Raw genomic sequence first — 22,317 nt, forward strand, 5'->3', positions numbered from 1 at the left:
ACATACACGTGTATGCACGTGCACACGTGCATGCACATGTACACGTGTGTGCATGAGCGCACATGCATGCACACACACGCACATACATGCATACACACGCATATGCACATACACGTACACTCATATACACACATACATATACACACGTACACATGCACACACATACATGCATATACACGTGCACATGGACACGTGGACACGCACATACACACGCATACACACATGCACACACATGCATGCGTACATGCATACGTAAGTATCATCTCAGGTACGTGGATTCAAAATTCTGATGCAAACGAATAATTACAAAACAGGGTAGGGTGTCAACAAGTGAGAATTGAGATGAAAGTTCTGATATGTTCCAGAGACAATACGGGAGGTCGTCACATCACATAAATATCTTACCCATTTTAAACGTGACAATTCCTGCCAACATCGGCCTGGATTAAGATGATTTCATTGACATAAGGAACAGAAAATATAATATTTATTCTAATGAGATTCTGTAATCATTACATTATTTTCACAATTATAAGTAATCACTAAATAACTTCCTCCCAAGGGTCTAAAAATAAAAATAAGATAACAAAAGAAGGTCACAGTGCTGACAGCTTTATCATGCAAATCACAACTGTGAAAATTAAGCACGTTTTTGAGACTATGCCCTCCTCAAATATCCTTCCTGGAATTTTGTACCAGTAATGGCTGGTAATTCATTGTTATACCAGCTGGAAAGTATATCATTTGGGGTATGTGAAGTAAACATGTAAAGAGAAATGACCACACACACCTGAAACCAGGCCTCATTTCACAACTGTTTCCTACTTTCGATTTGCTTAGTTTACTTCATGAGGTATCTCGAGGAGAGAAAGCAGAGCTGGGATCTGCCCTGAGGCTGCTTCGGGAAGAGCTGGGTGGGCACCAAGACCCTCAGACCGAGGGCTGAGCTGCGTGGCTATGACCCCATCACTGCAGCTCCCCAAGCGTGTGTCCCTGTGTGTCACGCAAACCCCTGCCACACAGGGGACACACGCCACACGCCTGACACAGGCTCAGCACACAGGGAGCTGCAGGGGCCTTTGAAAACAGTATGCTGAGAATAGATAGGGCTCAAGGACAGTATCTCCAATTGAACTTTTAATGAACTCCCGTAGGCGCCAAGAAGGCGGGCAGATAAGGAAGAGCATAGAAACAAAGAACTGAGTAGAAGGTTACATCTGGGAAAAGAAAGTTTGTTTTGCATTGCATTCTTTCTGCTGACGTGGGGTTTATGGAGTATAAATAAAGTGAGGCGGAGGCTCTGAGCGCGGCCGCCATGTTCTCTGTGTGTCTTTGTCTTTTGTGTGTTCTTTCATTCTCCACCACCCCCGGCACGGACCCCAACAAGTGGCGCAGCGAGCAGGGTCAGCACGGGTGAGTAGGGGAGAACAAGAAGGGGAACCCCCTAGGGGCGGGTAAGGCCCGGATATTGTTAAGGGGAACCTTCTTAAGCTTTCATTATGGGGAATTCCATCTCTCTGGCCTCAGAATATTTACGGCTGTTTCAAGGACTGTTGCTGTCTATAGGAGTAAAAGTGAAAGAAAAAGACTTTGAAGTGATTGTTTGCCCATGTTGAACAACATTGTTACTGGTTTCAGTATCAGACTAAAGTGCAGCTGAATCGCAGAGAATGGTTACAGGTAGTAAAAACTCTGCTTAGAGCTCTCCAGTTAGGGGATATTATGCCTCTAAAATTGTGGACCTTGTGTGACTCTATCACTCAGACATTAGAGTTACTTGAGACTGATTCAGAGTGTGGTAATGTAGCCACAGGAGGAAAGATATCTGAGGATTTGGAAAAAATAAAAATAAAATAAATCTGAAATGGAGCCCATTTGTGCCAGGATAACAGAGGATGGGGGGGATAGCAAAAGGGGGAGAAGAGAAAAAGCCAGCTCTTCCTTCTTCTAAGGGAAATTCTGACATGCAGTGTATTATGGAAATGCTTCAACAAATATTACAGATATATTCTTCTAATTCACCTTTGCGAGCTTTCCCTGTTTCTTTTCATTCTGCCCTGTTAAAAGAGGATTTTCCAGTGCCTCCAACCCCCCAGCTTCCTTATCTTTACCTTTGTTTGGCAAAGTTGAAGCCCTGTTCACATCAGACATACTTTAAATTTATACTAAACACCTGTTTAATATGTTAAAACCAGTGTATATGTATATCTTATTGTTTGTTAAAATATTATGAGTATTTCAATAGTCAATAAATAAACACATTAATATTAACTATTAATATTAATATAGTATTAATAACCCCAGCTAGGAAATTGTTATGTTATAGGGGTGCATAGGTTCCACCAATTTACACTCCAAACAGAAGTTGAATATTCGAGCTGCTTAATACATTAACTACCTCTTGATATTTTCTGTGTTTTTAAATTTTAACCATTGTATTGTGTATGTAATGATTCTCAATTTGGTATTAATATACATATTTCCTAGTGAGTAATGATGTTAGACATATAGGTTTATTGTCATTTCTTTGTTCTGCTACTTTTGGTTGGGTTATTTGCCTTTTCTTATTAATATGTTGAGATTCTTTATATTTGGGGATATGACTATTATTATATATTATATATACTTTTAATTAAAAAAAATTTAAGGAGCTGGATCTGTTTCCAATTATTTGTGCTTCTTTTGCTCCTAATGCTCAGTTTTCAAATGGTGGCAATAATGTCCAATTTAATGCCTTACAAATTAAATTTTTAAAAAGAAATGAAAGCTGCCATTTCTAACTATGGACCTCAATCTCCTTTTATCCTTGGTCTTCTTGATATTTTTCATCAGAAAATTTGATAATTCCTATAGACTGGAAGACTTTGGGGAAGGCTTTTCTTGATCGTTCTCAGTGGTTACAATTGCACAGCTGGTAAATGAACAAGGCACATGTATAGGCTAGAAAAAATGTTATGTGTGATCCCCCTGGACCCACTGAGGAACAACTCACAGGCACGGACCAATATGCTACTCTTAATGCTCAGGCTGGTTTAGATGATGTTGCCTTTACTCAAATCAAGACTTTGTTTTTAAGGGCCTGAAATAAGGTAGAGATAACAGGAAAATGTTCCCTTTCCTCTGTGAAGATTTTACAGGGCACAAATGAACTATATTCAGATTTCGTAGCCCGTCTTCAGGATGCTGTCTTCAAAATTGTGGGTGCTGGCCTTGCTTCAAAAATTGTGTTATAAACATTGTCTTTTAAAAATGCTTATGCTGACTGTTAAAAATTGTTAAAATCGTTAAAGGCCAATGGGGCCAATTTAGATAAATATATTAAAACTTGTGTTAGTGTTGGAGGGGCTATTTATGATGCTCAATTATTTGCTGGAGCTTTGTCTAAAGCCTTAAAAGGAAATAACAGACAAGGTGTTTGTTTGCAGTGTGGTAAACCTAGACATTTCAAAAAAAAGAATGTCATAAAAATTGAACACTTTTATCCCTCAAGGCAGAAAGCTGCCTTCAGAGGTGTACAAATATTGTGGTAAAGGTCGACATTGGACAAATAAATGTCGTTCCAAAACTGATAAAAGTGGAAATTTACTGTCTCCTCTCCTGGGAAACGGGAGCCGGGGCCCACAGGCTTGGGGCCCCAACAATTACAATAGAAGTCTACTACAATATTCAGTGAGCAATGGCCTACAACATTAAGGAATAAATTCAAGTCCTCCTTAAGGATCCCACACCTTACCCCAGTTTCTCAGCTTTATGCGGCAACTAAGCAGAGCGCCGCTGCTGACTTAGCTATTACTCAGCCTTATACTTTGTCTCCTAATAGAGGAGTATATAAATTAGCTATTAGAGTGTGTGGCCCTTTGCCAAAAGGACATGATATTACTAATAAAATGTTTATTTTGGTACAAGTTTCACAATTTATACGCCTAGAGGCAGGGGAACGTATTCTCAATAGAGAGGGTTTCGTAGCACAGAAAAAACTGTTTTTTGGGAAACTTTAGTTTCTAATCAAAAGCCCTTATGTTCATTGCACATTAATGGGATAGTTTTAAAAGAGTTAATTGATACGGGGGTGAATATGTCTATTATTTGTTTAAATTAGTGGCCTATACAATGGGAAAAAAGACAAGTTTCAATTATACTCACTGGCTTGGGTGCTGCTTCTGTGATTTATCAAGACGTAGAACCTTTAACCTGTGTCGGTCCTAAAGGTCAACAAGGTCAAGTGTTTTTTTTAATTTTTATATTGTTCCTATCAATATTAATTTTTGGGAACAAGATCTTTCACAACAATTTGCTGCTTTTTTAAACATTCCTCATATTTCCTCAGCTGCCAAAAATAAGATGTTCAAAATGGGCTACAATCCTTTAAACTCATAGCCACCACTCCTATTTAGGTGAAACAGTGACTATTATTTAAAGAAATACTTAGGACTCTAAAAGAGTAAGTCAAAAAACAAATGGCCGAGAGGAATATAAAGCCACGTATTTCTGCATGGAATTCCTGTCTTTGTCTTGTCTTAAAATTATAAATGTTTACATTAAACCTAGGGAAAGTTTACAGCCTGGTCTTCCTAATCCTGCCCTTATCCCACAAAGTTAAAACCAGAGAAAAGCAGCAAGATGCTTTTGTATCATTACAAACTCAGCTTTCTTTCTACTCACTTAATATTGCCACAGAAAAAATTTAACTGGATTTTCTTATCAATATTTAGGTTATACCTTGGGGGCACAAAATATTCGACCCCAAAAAATTCAAATTCGACGTGATCATTTAAAAACATTAAATGATTTTCAAAAGCTTCTAGGAGACATTAATTGGATGCGTCCTGTTTTAGGAATACCAACATATCAGTTATAACATCTTTTTTCTATTCTAGAAGGAGACAGTCACTTGGACAACTCACGGCATTTAACTCCTTTGGCTTTACAGGAACTCCAGCCTGTTGAAGAGCAACTTCAAAAGGCCCTTCCTTTTGTTTATTTCATACTTTACCTTCTCCCACAGGAATGATTCATCAAACTAGTCGACCACTAAAATGGATCTTTTTGTCCAATAAAATATCTAAACGCTTGGCTACTTATATCGATCGTTTAGCTGAACTGATCATCAAAGGACGGCATCACTGTCGACAACTTTGGGGAGGAGATCCTTCCTTAATTATCTCTCAATTCACTCATAGTCAGATCACTTATCTTCTTGCAACTTCTGATTCTTGGCAAGAAGCTTCATCAATCTTGAGTTACAGTTTATCCTTATCCCTCGGTGCAATAGGGAGAATTGTTTGCTATTCTCATGGTCTTACTTGATTTCCCTACTACTGGTTGTAACATTGTTAGTGATTCTCAATACGCCGTTTATGTTACTTCTTATATTTCTCAGGCCACTTTACCTCTTTGTACTACTTCTTCTCTTCAGAAATTATTTTCTTTGTTGTCCTTTACTTTGAGCCAACGTCGAGCTCCTTTATTCATCACTCATCTTCGTTCTCATTCTCAACTTTCTGGGCCATTAGTTCATGGTAATACTCAGATTGATTTGCTTTTAATCGGCCACCTACATGCTGCAGAACAAAAATATACTCTACATCACACTAATAGTTCTGGCCTTCAACGATGGTTTCATTTAACTCATAAACAAGCTCGTTCTCTTATTCGAGCTTGTCCTTCCTGTGCTCCTTTGAGCATTCCATCCTTCCAACCTGGGGTTAATCCACGAGGTGTCCCTTCTTTTAGACGATTAAAGTATGTTCATCATACCATTGATACCTTTTCTCATTTCTGTTATTACTCATCTCTTAGCTTATTTCGCCATCATGGGCATTCCTCATACTTAAAACTAATAATGCCCCTGCCTATGTCTCTCGTAAATTACAAGTTTTCTTACAGCAATACAATATTCAACATATCACCGGTATCCCGGGCAACAGTCAAGGTCAAGCCATCATTGAGCGCACAAATTTAACTTTAAAAACTTAACTATTAAAACAAAACAAAAAGGGGGAAATGAGCCCCCCAGAAACCAGATTTTGAAACCAGATTTTGAAGGTTCTTTTTACCTTAATTTTTTTGAATCAATGGAGACAATTGCAAGACTCTGCTGTCGTAACCCATCTTTCCTCAACTCCCTCGGTGATAGTCCCTGCTGACAGTTTAAAGGTTTGGTATCCTAATGAAGAAGGTAAGCATGTTCAAGGGCAAGTTCTAAAACAGGGACGGGGCTATGCTCTTGTCCTTACAGGGAGTGGACCTGAGTTGTTTCCTACAAGATGATTGAAACCCTGTTGAAAAGAAAACTGGATTCAGCATGCATTTCTTCCTTTGTTAGATGTGCCTCGGCGGGAGACTTATTTCTCTTAGTGAGGCTTTGTATGAATATTGGACTTATATTCCCTTTCCACCCTTGTATCAGGGAGTCGCCTGAGAGGAGGCGGAAATTAAGGTTTTCACCAATAACATTACTTGGATGCCATCCCCCATATGGACAAGGACAACATAGAACGGGAAACAGCAATTATAATCAGCACATACCAATTTGGAGTGGAAGGACTTCCAATATGTATGGGAAATAGTCCTCATTGTCTCCGAAAATCACATGAAGCTTGGGCTGTTCGTTATAATCATAGTCATGTGGCTGCTAATACTGTTATTATTGTAACTAGAAGTTTTTAATATAATCATACTGTATATAGTAATGAAACTATTCCTAGTTCTTTACTTTTTTGTCCTATTCTAGACGTTTCTCCTAATATTGAGGTGCTGGAGTGACAATAATGTCGGGGAACTAAACCCCGGATTTTATTAGAATACAACGGGATGCAAATAACTGATTGAAGTGTGCACGGTGATTTTCAAACAAAATTTAGTCACATACCTTTGAAATGACACTGGGTAAATAAAAGTATTGCTGCTAACAGTAATGAAACCTTGGTATGGCGTGAAGGAGGCCTGAAGTACAGAGTTATTTTTGGAAGTTGTTAGTTGCAGGCGATGCCATTAGCACTTTTGTGGGGAATATGCCCCTTAATCTTTCTAACCCAAATAACTCCTTTCATATTCAGTTATATCGGAATACCTCCTGATATATTATTTCTTGTGTCCGTAAGCCCCACCTATTATTAGCAGGAAATTTGACATGGGATAATCTTACGGGGATTGTTAATAGTACAGATACGTGTACATTTTTGTCTTGCCTCAATCATTCCTGGTGGCACAATTTTACTGAGGATATTTATATCCTCAGGGCTCGTAAGGAAATTTGGCTACCTGTTAACCTTACGTGACCATGGGGGGCATCACCTCCTGAGACTTATATTTGGACTTCTCTCCAGTGAACCCTCCGTGCCCTTGGACTTATAATTGCCTCGGTGATGAGCCTTGTCGCCATGGTCTCCACTGCAGCCATAGCAGGACTCGCTCTTCCTCAAAGCATACAAAATGCTGAATTTATGCAGCAATGGCACGAACAATCTCACCGGTTATGGCTTCAACAACGAAACATTGATTCTCAACTTGCTGAAAGATTGGACAACATGGAGCAAGCATTGACATGGCTTGGAGATCAGCTCACTGTACTCAGTACTCGGATGACATTACAATGTGATTGGAACTCCACTCAATTTTGTGTAACGCCTGTGCCTTTTAACATCTCTCAAAATTGGACTGTAATCCGAAAATTATTAGTAGGCCATAAAAATATTAGTTTGGACATCCAAGAGCTCACTCAGAACATTTCCGAAGCATTTCAACAACAATTACATGTGTTGTCCGGAACTGTAACCCTTCAGGAGCTGGGTCAGCGCCTTGCTTTAACCCATGGACCCAGATGAAGATATGGATTTCTACAATCTCTGGAAGTATATTGCTTTGGGCACTTGGATTGGGTCTACTTCTTTTGGTGATTCGATGCTCCCTCCGTCGCCTCCAAAAACAAAAGAAAACACAAGAACAAATATGGGCTACCTTTTTAGGATTGAGGCAAAACAAAAAAAAAGGGGGGGGGGAAATGCAGGGGCCTTTGAAAGCAGTATGCTGAGAATAGATAGGGCTCAAGGACAGTATCTCCAATTGAACTTTTAATGAACTCCCGTAGGCGCCAAGAAGGCGGGCAGATAAGGAAGAGCATAGAAACAAAGAACTGAGTAGAAGGTTACATCTGGGAAAAGAAAGTTTGTTTTGCATTGCATTCTTTCTGCTGACGTGGGGTTTATGGAGTATAAATAAAGTGAGGTGGAGGCTCTGAGCGCGGCCGCCATGTTCTCTGTGTGTCTTTGTCTTTTGTGTGTTCTTTCATTCTCCACCACCCCCGGCACGGACCCCAACAGGGAGCGATCAGTAAGTGGTGACTAGAGAGAAGTGACGGCCTTCAGCGTGGACGGAGAAAACAGGCCACAGACTCACAGAGGAAACGCCACAGATCCACAGACGGAGAAAACACCACAGACGCACGGACGGAGGAAACACCACAGACGCACGGAGGGAAGAAAAGCGCCACAGACGCATGGAGGGAGGAAAAGTGCCACAGACGCAGGGACGAAAGAAATGCCACTGACACACGGATGGAAGAAACACCACAGACGCATGGATGGAGGAAACGTGCCACAGAGGCACACACGGAGAAAACAGGCCACAGATGCACGAACGGAGGAAACGCCACACATGCACGGACGGAGGAAACAGGGCAGAGACGCCCACACACCAGTGTGGAACGTCGGACAGGAACGTCCTGGCCATGCACTGTCCACTCCCCCTAGAGACTTCCCACCCCAGAGCACTCAGGATGGCTGTGGAGCGCCTGCCACGCACCCCAGAGGTGAAGCTGGGGAGCCAGAGATGAACAGGTTCACGTCCATCAAATGCAGCTGCAGTCCCTGTAATAACTGCAGGTCACTATTAAACAGAAGGGCACCTCACTTGGAATAAAAGCACTCTGCATAAAAGAACTAAAGATTGGCTGGAGACAGCTTAGAAACCGTCACCATTATTCTTGTTAGTGACAGCGAAGCTTCAAGAGTGGTCATTTTTCCTGTAGAAATCCCACAGAGGTGATTCCTGGAACTCATTTAGAATATTTCTTTCCCAGAAACCACACAACCAAGAACTTAATAGTGCCGTCTCTTGACCAGAAAGATTCAGATTTCTGATGAAACTAAACCCTGTCCAGCCTCCTGATTCTAGAAGATGCTATACAGAAAAGCTAACTCAAAGGGGTCTCATTTCTTTTGTCGTCCATGACACATATAAAAAAAAATTTTAAATATTCAAAAAATGTAGGAATTGTACAGTGAATACCCATGTGTCTACCCCCTGGATCACAGATTAGATTTAAATGTAAAGTTCTAAAGGTTCCCAGCTAAGGAAACGTGCAGTGTAAGCCTCTACCTGGTTAGAACCAAGGGGAATGGAATGAGCTTTCCCCAGCCTTGCTGCTCAGCTGGGAGGAGCTGCCACAGCTCAGCCACCCCACCCCAGAGCACCCAGGATGGCTGTGGAGTTCCTGCCACCCACCCCAGACGTGAGGCTGGATAACCAATCGCGGTGTTAAGAATGAGCCAGCCTTTAGAGGCCATGTGGTCTATACTTGAATAGAAAATGTTCCAGGAAACTAAAGATTCCAATGCGTGTGCTGAATTCCTAACCATTTGAAACCCAGGCTCCTCATCTATATACAAAGAACAACGCTCTCTCCTGGGAAAGCATTTCAGAAGCACGAAAAAGGATCCACATGAGAGCAGCTGAAAACTACAAGGCATCATGCAATTATAAACCTTTTTCTATATCTTTGTTTCAAGGAATGTCAGCATTCTAAATATTGCAGTTCATCCCACATCACCTTTCAGGAGCAAATCATAACGATCAAAACTATCAGCAGAATCACTACCAGCTCAGTCACCACGTGCTTCTTCTTCCTGCATGACAATTCCTGCAGAACGATGGGACCATCCCAGAATGGCTCCCTGCCATCATGTGCCCATTCTCCTTCCCCAGGGAGCTATTCCTGTACTCATGGGGCATGGGAAACCTGTATAACGTCACCAGAAAGTCCTTGTTTGACTTACACACTTCCCAGAAGGGCTGATTTTATCCAGACTCCTAACTGTGTCAAACACTAAACCTAAAAAATCATCAAGAAACCAAAGAAATGTAAGGCCAGGTCCTGCCCCAGGTGCATGGCTACTAGGGGAGAAATAGAAAATGAGACATGAAAGGAAACTTTTAAGATATTCAGACCATCACTGGATGATTCCAGGAACCCATTACAGATCATTGCTGTTCCTAATAACAGGAAAGAAATTCTAAAATCCCAACAGGCATGGTGAGTCCCTCACTTGCATGAAGTGAAAATAATAATCCATCACTCTCTTCAAAAGGACAAAAGAAAAACTCTACTTCCTCTTCATATTAATTTGTGTAAAGCAACTTAAGTGAGAAAATCTTAATGTCTGGACTGTGATATCAATAGCAAAATAATCCCAAGATTCCCAATTAAAAGATACAGACGGCCTGAATGACTTTAAAACAAGAAAAACTGACTATATGCTGCCTACAAAAAACTCAGTTCAGCCGCAAAGACACACATAGACTAAATGTGAAGGGATGGAAAAACACATTCCACATTAATGGAAATCAAAAGTGAGCAAGAGTAGCCATATTTATTTCAGATCAATCACAATTTAAGTCAAAAACTGTAAAAAGGAGAAGAAAAGGTAATTATATAATAAAGAGATCAAAATAGCAAAAGGATATAACAATTACGAGTATATGTGCACCCAACAACAAAGCACTCAGATATGTAAAGCAAATATTAGTAGATCTAAATAGAAAGAGAGGTCTGGCGCAGTGCCTCATGCCTATAATCCCAGCATTTTGGGAGGGATGTGGAGGCAGGTGGATCACCTGAGGTCAGGAGTTTAATACCAGTCTGGCCAACATGGTGAAACCTTCTCTCTACTAATACAAAAAATTAGCCCAGCATGGTGGCACATGCCTGTAATCCCAGCTACTTGGGAGGCTGAGCCAGGAGAATCACTTGAACTCAGGAGGTGGAGGTTGCAATGAGTTGAGATTGCACCTCTGCACTCCAGCCTAGGCAACAACAGCAAAACTCTGTCTCAAATAAATTTATATATACATAAATACACACACACACACACATATATATATGTGTGCGTGTATATATATATATATATATATATATATATATATATATATATATATATATGGAGAGAGAGAGAGACAGAGAGAGACAGGGAGACACCAACACAACAATAGTAGGAGCTTCAAAATCCCACTGTCAGCACTGGAGGTCATCTAGACAAAAAATAACAACAAAACATCAAATTTAAAGTCCAGTGTAGACCAAATGGACCTATCAGACATTTACAGAACATTTCATCCAACAGATACATAATGCACATTCTTCTCCTCAGCACATGGAACATTCTCTAGAATCCACCACATGTTAGGCTACAAAAGAATTCTCAATACATTTTTTCTAAAATTGAAATAACATCTAGGATATTCTCAGACTCTAACAGAATAAAGCTATAAATCAACAACAAGGAACAGACACTTCTCAAAAGAAGACATTTATGCAGCCAATAGAGACATGAAAAAATGCTCATAATATAGAATGAGACCACCACTTCTCCTGTTGTCTTTCCCAACTTTTCCCCGTCTCCCCTTTTCCCTAGTTTATAAGACAGGAGAAGGGGGAGAAAACAAAAAGTTGGAAGGAAACAGAAGTAAGATAAATAGCTAGACGACCTTGGCACCACCACCTGGCCCTGGTGGTTAAAATAATAATAATAATATTAACCCCTGACCCAAACTACTAGTGTTATCTGTAAATTCCAGACATTGTCTGAGAAAGCACTGTAAAACGTTTTGTTCTGTTAGCTGATGCATGTAGCCTCCCATCATGTTTTGTCTGCGGCTAGTCCTGCTACAATAATCACTCGCCATCAGAGAAATGCAAATCAAAACCACAATGAGATACCATCTCACACCAGTTAGAATGGCGATCATTAAAAAGTCAGGAAACAACAGGTGCTGGAGAGGATGTGGAGAAATAGGAACACTTTTACACTGTTGGTGGGACTGTACACTAGTTCAACCATCGTGGAAAACAGTGTGGTCATTCCTCAAGGATCTAGTACTAGAAATACCATTTGACTCAGCCATCCCAATACTGGGTACATACCCAAAGGATTATAAATCATGCTGCTATAAAGACACATGTACATGTATGTTTATTGCGGCACTATTCACAACAGCAAAGACTTGGAACTAATCCAAATGTCCATCAATGACAGACTGGATTAAGAAAATGTGGCACATATACACCATGGTATACTATGCAGCCATAAAAAAGGATGAGTTCATGTCCTTTGTAGGGACATGGATGGAGCTGGAAACCATCATTCTCAGCAAACTATCGCAAGGACAGAAAACTAAACACCGCAAGTTCTCACTCATAGGTGGGAAATGAACAGTGAGATCACTTGGACACAGGAAAGGAAACATCACACACTGGAGCCTGTTGTGGGGAGGGGGGAGGCGGGAGGAGGGAGGGATAGCATTAGGAGATATACCTAATGTAAATGATGAGTTAATGGGTGCAGCATACCAACTTGGCACGTGAATACACATGTAATAAACCTGCACATTGTGCACATGTACTCTAGAACAAAAAGTTTAATTAAAAAAAAAATCAACAACAAGGAGAACTTTCAAAACTGTATAAATACATAGAAATTACACAATATGCCCTTGAATAGCCAATGGGTCAATGAAGAAATGAAGAAGGAAATTTAAAAATTTCTTGAAATAAATGAAAACAGAAACACAACATATCAAAGTTTATGGTATACAGCAAAAGCAGTATTAAGAGGAAAGTTTATAACAATGAACTCCTACATTTAAAAAACAGATTTAAAATAAACAACCTAACAACGAACTGCAATGAGCTAGAAGAGCAAGAACAAATCAAATCCAAAAGTGGTAGAAGAAAAGAAATAACAAAGATCAAAGAGGAACTAAATAAACTTGAAACTAACAAATATAAAAATGAAGAAAAAAATATTGGTTTTTTGAAAAGATAAATAAAATAGACAAACCATTAGCTACACTAAGCAAACAAAAAGAAATCCCAAAGAAATAAAATTAGAAACAGAAAAGGAGAATGATAGTTGATACTACAGAAATACAAGGGATCATTACAGACTATTTTGAACAATTGTATGTCAACAGATTGGAAAATCTAGAAGAAATGGATAAATTCCCAGACACGTACAACCTACCAAGATGGAACCAAGAAGAAACGGAAATCCTGAAGAGACCAATAATGAGTAACACGTATGACTAAGTAATAATAAAAAGTCTCCCAACAAAGAAAACCCCAGAACTAGGTGACTTCGCAGCTGAACTCTACACATTTTTATTTCAATTCTTCTCAAACTATCCCAAAAGTATTGAAGAGGAGGGAATTCTGCCAAGTTCATTCTTCAAGACCAGCATTACCCTGATACCAAAATAAGGCAAGGACACAATAAAAAGAGAAAACTATAGGTCAATATTCCTGATGAACACAGATGCAAAAATCCTCAACAAAATACTAACAAACTGAATCCAACAGCAAATCAAAAAGATTATACACCATGATCAAGTGGGATTTATCCCACGATGCAAGGATTGCTCATCAAACACAAATCAATAATCATGCTACATCACATCAACAGAATTAAGGACAAAAACCATAATATCATTTCGATAGATACAGAAAAAGCATTTGATAAAATTCAACGCTGCTTCATGATAGAAAGTCTCAACAAACGAGGCACTGAAGGAAACATACCTCAACACAATAAAGGCCATATGTGACAAACCCACAGCTAACATAATGGGGAATGGGGAAACACTAAGAGCTTTTTCTCTGAGATCTGTAAAAGACAAGGACGCCCACTTGTGCCACTCCTATTCAACACAGCACTGAACGTCCTAGTCAAGAGCAGTCAGGCAAGAGAAAGAAATCAAGGGCACCCAAAGTGGAAAGGAGGCACTCTAATTATCTGTTTTCAGACAATGTGCTCTTATATATTAAAAAAAAAAAAAGACTCCAGCAAAAATCTCTTTGAACTGATAAACAAATTCAGTAAAGTTACAGAATACAAAATCAACATATAAATATCAGTAGCATTTCTATAGACCAACAATGAGCCAGTGAAAAAAGAAATCAAGAAAGCAATCCCATTTAACTACAAAAATATAAAATAAAAATAAAAATACCTCAGAAGAAATCTAACCCAGAAGGTTAAAGATCTCTATGAGGAAAACGATATTCTACCCTCGGAAGGTAGAACAGTGGCTTCTAGAGACAGGAAAGGGCGGCGGGAAGGCAGAAAGGGAGAGGTTGTCTAATGGATACAAAATTACATCTAGATAGTAAAAATAAGGGTTAGTGTGCTATAGCCTTGTAGGGTGACTACAGTTTACAATTTATTGTATATTTTCAAGCAGCTAGAAGAGAGGATTTTAAATATTCCCAGCATTAAGAAATGACAAATGTTTGAGATGATGGACATGCTAATTACCCTGAGTTGCTAATTACACACGAAAAACATGTATTGAAATATCATACTGTATCCCATGGATATGTACTATAATGTGTCCATTAAAAATAATAATTGTTAAAAACCCAAGGGTCATTTCTCATGTGTCCTTTGTCAGTGTTGTGGTCCATTGGTGGAGACCTAGCCATTTGCAAGTAAGACTATAGTCACTTGAGCTGAAAGCAAATGAATCGTCACAAAAATTACCACTGGCACCGAGTCTTCTTTCCAGAATTTCCTGCCCACAGCACTGCCACAGTCACTGTGGGCAGGAAAGACACACTAGCACCCAAGTTTCAACCCCAGTAAAGTTGATGCTTTTATTTCTCTGGTTTGGAATAGGTGTGTGTTCATAATTTACGTTTACTCCAACTGTCCCCTTGCTTAAATAGCTTCTTAAGGATAACTTCCTCTTACTAAATCCCAACAGCTTCTGAGCATCCATTATATTCTCCAAAGTAAATAAAAAGAGAAAACGTGTTGAAAGCCTGATAATGTTCACTTAAGAATCCAGCATGATGTACAGCTTGAAATGGCTACTCCACCTTGTTCCTTTACATGACTTTTAAAGTAGCCCCAGTTATTATACATAATTGAAGTCATAATTTCTGCAATACCATTAGGTCCACGAACGGTGGGGCCAGGGGACTTCAAAGTCTGTCTCCGATTTTTTTTTTTTTTAAAAAGGAAAGCTCATGAGAGTAGGTAATGAAAATAAATATTCACACAACTCGGAACAGGGGATGGTGAAACATAAAGCTCCAGCCTGGCACAGGTGTCCAGCCAGTGAGGGTGGGGACACAGACTCATACGGTCCCCACAATCCCTCAGAAATGCCACAGACAGGTGGGTGGCCTGAGACAGAGCCAGGCTCCGAATTCCGGGAGCTGTCTGGCTCATGTGCACCTCATGTGGTCCACACTGCACGAGGATGCCCAACGTCACCAGTCCCGGTGCAGAACACAAGAATGCCCCATGGCATGAGCCCCCGCTGCACAGCATAGCCCGAAGGTGCCAGCTCAGACTCCTACACACGCTGGTCACCAAGGCACTGCCCTCCAGGAAGGAGGACCCCAGAGGTCGTGGCAGGGTGAGGTTCTGCTCTTCATCATCCGCGAGCAGAGGGGAAAGTCCCAGCAGACATTTGGGGAGCCTCTACACGTGGTTCTGGGACTCTGAGTGGAGGTTCAAAGATGTCCCCAGGTACGCCAGACTCAAACCTAAAAAAGACCCATTCTTCCAGATATGCCCAGACTGGAACCTATATAGGCCATCCTTCCTAGCTTTTCTCTGGAAAAGCAGGCTTAAAAGAGTATCGACTAAAAGGGGCCACCAGGAAGACAGAAGTCCTATCTTTAAAAAAAGATTTTTTTTTTTTTTTTTAAAAAAGAGGCACTGAGGCTCTGACCCATCTGAGCACAGAGTACATGCTCGGCAGCCTCTGTCAGAGCAGAGCAAGTACACACATGCTCTCCATGCCCTGTGCTCCCAGCACCCGTGCTCCCCGCACCCATGCTTCACACGCCCGTGCTCCCCACACCCGTTCTCCCCGCACCCGTCCTCTCCACGCCCATGCTCCCTACACCTATCTGTGCTCCCCATGCCTATGCTCCCTGCAGCCGTGCTCCCCGCACTGTGCTCCCTGCGCCCATGTCTGCTCCTCGAGCTCTCTTCCACTGGTTTCCTCTGTACATCCCTCTTGATAGTCACTGTCACCTCGAATCACCTGGCTAAATGGAGGTAAAGCAAAAGTCTAGAGTAGCACATTGGAGGACAGAGTGGAAGTGGCTATTTACCAAGCAGGGCTATGAGATGAGCGCATCTGATCCCCATTAATCCTGACGGTCAGTTGATTAGCCCTGTTCAACAGCTGGGGACACTGAGGTGTGGAAGGACGGGCTTGCTTACCCCAGACGATGCTGACAGTGTGGGCCCAGCCCAGTCCCACAGCCACCAGGAGGAGGCTCCTCACTGGGCAGGCGCGGAGGTGCAGCCCAGAGAACGCTTGGGACCCTGGCACAGACTCCTCAGGAAGGAAACAGAAAGGCCCACAGAGACTCAAGCAGCACAGAAGAAGGTCACCCACAAGTTAAAAATAGATGTTTGTGCTTTACCGTCCCAGAGTGCTAAAAATCCAACCCACTCACACGCACAGCCTGACGTGAGCCTGGCCTCCTGCAGCACTGGGCTAAGCGAGAGACGTACCTGCCTCTCTCCCGACAATAGCAGACTTGGCAGCTATTCTTCAATGTACTTGACACGCTTCCGTGAGGGATTAAGCGACACTCTGTCGACACTGGCTAAGTTTAATCCTGACACAGCCAACCATCTAGATCTGCAGTGAACAAACAACTTACTTTGGATGATTCTGCCACTAACAAAGACCCTGAATCTCCCACCAAAGCTTAGTGACACGACTTACCTTTCTGTTTTCATTTCAGGTACACTGGCCCACATGATCTAATTTACCTGCTGATAATGCCTTGGAAAGACCACCAGGGGGCCCCACACCATTTTCAGCTTTAGAGGGATGTGAATTTCCCTTTGATGAGAAAGGTGATGGGGAAATAAAACAAGGATCCAAAACAGATGCCTGTGTGTTTCCTGGGAGTGATAAAGTCAGGAACTGCCTCTGTGTGTCAGGCGAGGGAGTAACAGAGACAATGGCACCAACTCCTGAGACAGAGGACCTGATGCATGGTGCAGCCACCGCCTGTGGCCAAGGAAATTCCAGGGAATGTAGACCCCAGTTGTATGGTACAGCCACCATGTGCGACCACAGAAATTCCAGGAATGCAGACCCTCAGTCACATGGTACAGCCACTATCTGCAGCCACAGAAATTCCAGAGAACGCAGACCCTCAGACACATGGTACAGCCACTATCTATGGCCATGGAAATTCCAAGGAATGCAGACCCTCAGTCACATGGTACAGCCACCATATATGGCCACGGAAATTCCGAGGAATGCATACCCCAGTCGCATGGTGCAGCCACAGCCTGCAGCCACAGAAATTCTGGAGAACGCAGACCCCAGTCGCATGGTACAGCCACTACCTATGGCCATGGAAATTCCAGAGAACAGAGACCCTCATTCCCATGGTACAGCCACCACCTATGGCCACGGAAATTCAGGGGAACGCAGACCCTCAGTCACATGGTACAGCTACCACCTGTGGTCACAGAAATCCTGGGGAACACAGACTCCAGTCGCATGGTGCAGCTACCACCTATGGTCACAGAAATCCTGGGGAACACAGACTCCAGTCGCATGGTGCAGCCACCACCTGCAGTCACGGAAATTCCAGGGAATGCAGACCCCAGTCACATGGTACAGCCACCATCTATGGCCATGGAAATTCCAGGGAACATAGACACCAGTCGCATGGTGCAGCCACCACCTGTGGCCATGGAAATTCTGGGGAATGCAGGCCCCAGTCTCTAAAGTATGAACTTCACTGCAGTGAATGTGGAAGAGTTTCTCTCTGTGCAGAGCTCAGTATCCAGAAGGGGAGATGGCTCCAGGAATGCCTTCCTCCTCTTCAGAGCTCAGGGCCTAGGGCTGACACCCTTGGGAGGGGTCCTTGTTCAGCAATTGTGCCTGGAGAGGGTCCCCCAACACTCACCGTGCACCTCCTAGGAGCGGAGGCTACAACAGGGAGCCAGAGACCAAGCTCTGCTCAGACAACAGTGAGCTGATGGCCTTCCACTCTAAGTTCAACAGGGACCCAGGGACCAAGCTCTGCTCAGACAACAGTGAGTTGATGGCCTTCCACTCTAAGTTCAACAGGGACCCAGGGACCAAGCTCTGCTCAGACAATAGTGAGCAGATGGCCTTCCACTCTAAGTTCAACAGGGACCCAGGGACAAAGTTCTGCTGAGACAACAGTGAACTGATGGCCTTCCACTCTAAGTTCCAACTGCATGGAATGTGTATTCCATGAATGCTTGTTAAATGAATGATTCATATAAGGTCATCTGTGCTGACCTTTGCTGGTCTGCTGACTGTGAGCTTCAGAGCATAGGCCTCATTCCTGGAGCAGCCAGCTCTTCCCAGAGCGACGGCCACTGCAGGGCAAAGCCCAGAGCTTGTCCTGCAGCAACACACTCAGGACCCTGCGCTGGGCACGCTGGGGGCCTCTCCAGCAGAAGATCCCCAGCCCTGACCGTGCAATAACAGTGAACCCCAGGGGAGTCCCAAGTGCTCAAAATCATGTAAATGTCCATTGTGATTTAACATATCAATTTTAGAAGAAAGGGCATATTGCCACCTCCCTCCTCAAACTAGGGACTATAAATCGATCCATCACCCTAACTGAGACTCTGCCTTAAATTCTGCTAAAACTACCATCCAAACACTCAAATTTACATTAGCGTTAAGGGAAAAAAAAAACTAAACCAAACACCTGTAAGAAACGGTCAAGTAACCTGTGATACATCAACCCAAAGATTAAACATGAAAACAATGAAGTAGCAAGATATTAAAAGAATATAAACTCTATGTACATCATGGCCCAAGGTTCTAAAATTACACAGAGACAAAGACTGGAATGGAAGGGGGATATGTTTACAGATACATTTTTTATTTTTTAATATTACTTCTCTAATGTATGATTTGACTAACCAGATAATTCAGTAAAAAATTAAAAAATTAATTATGCCTATAGATAAATATGTAAAGAATCCTTTTCTTTGATGCCAATGGAATTAGTTTGGGTCTGACCCACAGTCTTCAATCTTTTAATTAAGACACAAAAATCATCTTTCAAGCTGTTAGGAAAAAAAGAAGAAAAAGATTGAAAACCAGGAGCCCAGAAAAAAAGGACTCGCTATGTATCACAGCGTCTCTCCACGCCTCTCCACCCCGGACAGTGCTCCCTCTTTCCCCATTTTCATACCTACTGCACAAAACACTTAGTAAAGAACTATCTCAATTCATGAGTCACACAGCACAAAGGGCCAGTGTCGCTGCCAAACATACCCTGCAGCCCCAAAACGAAGAGGCAACTGGTTCCTTCCTTCCTCAGTGAAGGAAGAATGAGAGGCTGCTGGTTGTCATTTTAAATCTCACACCTCAATGTCTTAGCACTTTCCTGCTTTGTTGGTTTCCAGGGCTTATTAAAATTAACCACCCCCACCCCCGCGGATATTGAAGAAAGAAAGCAGGAAGGTTGTGCAGGCTTCCAAGAGGCAGAGCCCTGCTTCCGCACCCACCTCTGTCTTTCTACCCACAGCAGCCGGGTTTACCAATTAGTCTCCCTTAAAGAGCAGTTTATGCTCATCGCGAACAAATGGATGCAATTGCTTCTTTTGAGATGCAGCAAGTTTTGGGCCCTCAGCAAAAAGAAAAAGAAAAAGAAAGAAAGAAAGAAAGAAAGAAAGAAAGAAAGAAAGAAAGAAAGAAAGAAAGAAAGAAAGAAAGAAAGAAAGAAAGAAAGAGAGAGAGAGAAAGAAAGAGAGAGAAAGAAAGAGAGAGAAAGAAAGAAAGAAAAAAGAAAAGAAAAGAAAAGAAAGAAAGAAAGAGAGAAAGAGAGAGAAAGAAAGAGAGAGAAAGAAAGAAAAAAGAAAAGAAAAGAAAAGAAAAAAAGAAAGAAAGAAAGAAAGAGAGAAAGAGAGAGAAAGAAAGAGAGAGAAAGAAAGAAAGAAAGAAAAAAGAAAAGAAAAGAAAAGAAAAAAGAAAGAAAGAAAGAAAGAAAGAGAGAAAGAGAGAGAAAGAAAGAGAGAGAAAGAAAGAAAGAAAAAAGAAAAGAAAAGAAAAGAAAGAAAGAAAGAAAGAAAGAAAGAGAAAAAACAGGGCACTGGCACAACAGTCATAACCTCTGCGTGGCACACACACAGAAGGAAAGTTAAAGCCCTGGAGGCGGAGGCGTTCGGAAAGGGAAGGTGGAAGTAGGAAGGACGCCCACGGGATAGAGTGGTCAGAAACAGACCACCTCACCAAAGGGCGCCTTAGACGTTCCAGAGGACAAAATGCCCCTCTTTCCAGGGTAAACACCCATTTGCCAAACTCAGCCAGTGACGGTAAGCAGGAGTTTGCTTTTTTTTTAAGGCGTCTGAGTAACGATGACAAGAGCAAGAAATGAGCTTAATAATGGGACTGACAGGGCCCTGGGCTGGTGACTCTGCTGATGTGCACAGCATCAAAACCCAGGTTCCTCAATGCGCTCCTCCGCAGTTCAGGACAGCACTACAACTCACCCCATCAATCACTGCTTAAAAAATCAGTTCTAAAAAAAGACGACCCATTTGAAAGCAGCCGGAGGAGGAAGACAGAGAGTGTCTCACAGAATCCAACCGCTTGTAGCCTCGGAACCATAACAAGAATATGAAACTAGCGGGTCCAGTGTGAGGCAGAACAGAGACGCCGTCACGGCTCTCAGGAGGCTGAGCAGGAAGCGCATGGCTCAGGCCCTGCAACGCCCTAAGGGCGCCTGGAGCAGCCCACAGGCCTGTGTCCTTCGTGTGGGTTCACCTTCCTAGTTTCCTGGGTAAATTCAATGTACAGCATTTATTCGCCAAGAAAAGAACATTCAAATCAAACTACTGTCATAACTCTGAAGGGCTCTTAACACTCCAGTCCACACGTTCAAAAGCCCACAAATATCAGTGCTGCCACTGTGCAGGTAACAATGTTTTGGATGCATCATGCACGTAACCAGTAACGACGTTTTCATGTTTTCCGTAGCCATCTCATTCAGGATACTAAAATGATCTGTGACGACTTGATACTTAGTTATCTGTGATTTTCAGATAGATTTAACAAGGCTACCTGGCCAAGAAGGCCTCAGCCTCCTGAACCTGGGCACCGGTGCCCCTACGTGCACCCGGGGCCTGGGGAGCGCAGTCTCCACCACCTCTCGCTCTTCAATGTTAAATGTCCTCCCGGAGCGCCTGCGTCGTGGGCCCAGGCTCGGCCCCTCCTGGAGAGCCCTTTCCACATTACAGGACAGGGGAAGCCCAGAGCCCGCGCTGCAGCGCCACTGACGTCCCGGAGTCCCCGATTCCTGCTCCTTCCCGTCCGCGGAGGCTGGCGGGGAGGGCCTGGGACCCATTTTAGTTTTCGGTTTTGTCACGAGCCGGAAGGCGACAGCACATGCGAGCGCAGGAAACCCTTTTTTAAAATCTTCCAACGGAAACGCGAGGGGCTGCCTGACTGCCTCGGAGACGCTAGGCGGGAACCCAGAGCACCCCTGCCGTTTCCCGCATTGCAGCAGCCGGGACCCCGCCCACGCCGCGGGGGGCCCGAGGCGACAGGAGGCCCGCCGGGATCCGGCCGTTTCTTCCTCGACAAGCTGGGGGGTGGCGTGGGGCGGAGTTGGGGGGCGGGGGCAACTTAAGAAGTGATCGCGCTGTACCCAGGATTCGGAGGGGAAGCCCGGCCCCATCCTACAGCTCAGAGGCAGAACGACCCCGGAAGGTGCTCCAGGCGACCCCCTCTACCAGGCTCAATTTAAAACATAAACCGGAGAGGGTGGAAAGCTCACTATTTTCCGAATGGAGGTTCCTATCGCCATGTTCCTTCCTCCTCCGCCCCACCCGGCATGGACCCCGGGGCTGCCTTGCCGGCTCCCGCCGCCCCGCAGGTACCCCTGCCGCTCCCGGGCACGGGCTTCTCCCCAGTTCTTCCCATCGCTTCCCCGCTCTTCTCCCCAGTTCTTCCCATCGCTTCCCCACCTTTCCCCGGGTCCTCCCATCGCTTCCCCCTCTTCTG

At 43.0% G+C, this 22,317-nt stretch overlaps 1 protein-coding gene across 1 annotated transcript; it reads left to right on the forward strand.

Annotated features, from left to right (window-relative positions):
• Positions 1–1,285: 1,285 nt before the first annotated feature.
• On the forward strand, positions 1,286–19,812 carry LOC144334911 (uncharacterized). The gene is made up of 2 exons (XM_077966744.1): positions 1,286–1,413; positions 17,048–19,812. The coding sequence occupies exon 2, from the start codon at positions 17,304–17,306 to the stop codon at positions 18,303–18,305; it is 1,002 nt and encodes a 333-aa protein (XP_077822870.1). The 5' UTR covers positions 1,286–1,413; positions 17,048–17,303; the 3' UTR covers positions 18,306–19,812.
• The last annotated feature ends 2,505 nt before the right edge of the window (positions 19,813–22,317 follow it).

This window comes from Macaca mulatta, chromosome 15 (genome assembly GCF_049350105.2).
Source record: "Macaca mulatta isolate MMU2019108-1 chromosome 15, T2T-MMU8v2.0, whole genome shotgun sequence".
Classification (NCBI taxonomy): Eukaryota; Metazoa; Chordata; class Mammalia; order Primates; family Cercopithecidae; genus Macaca; species Macaca mulatta.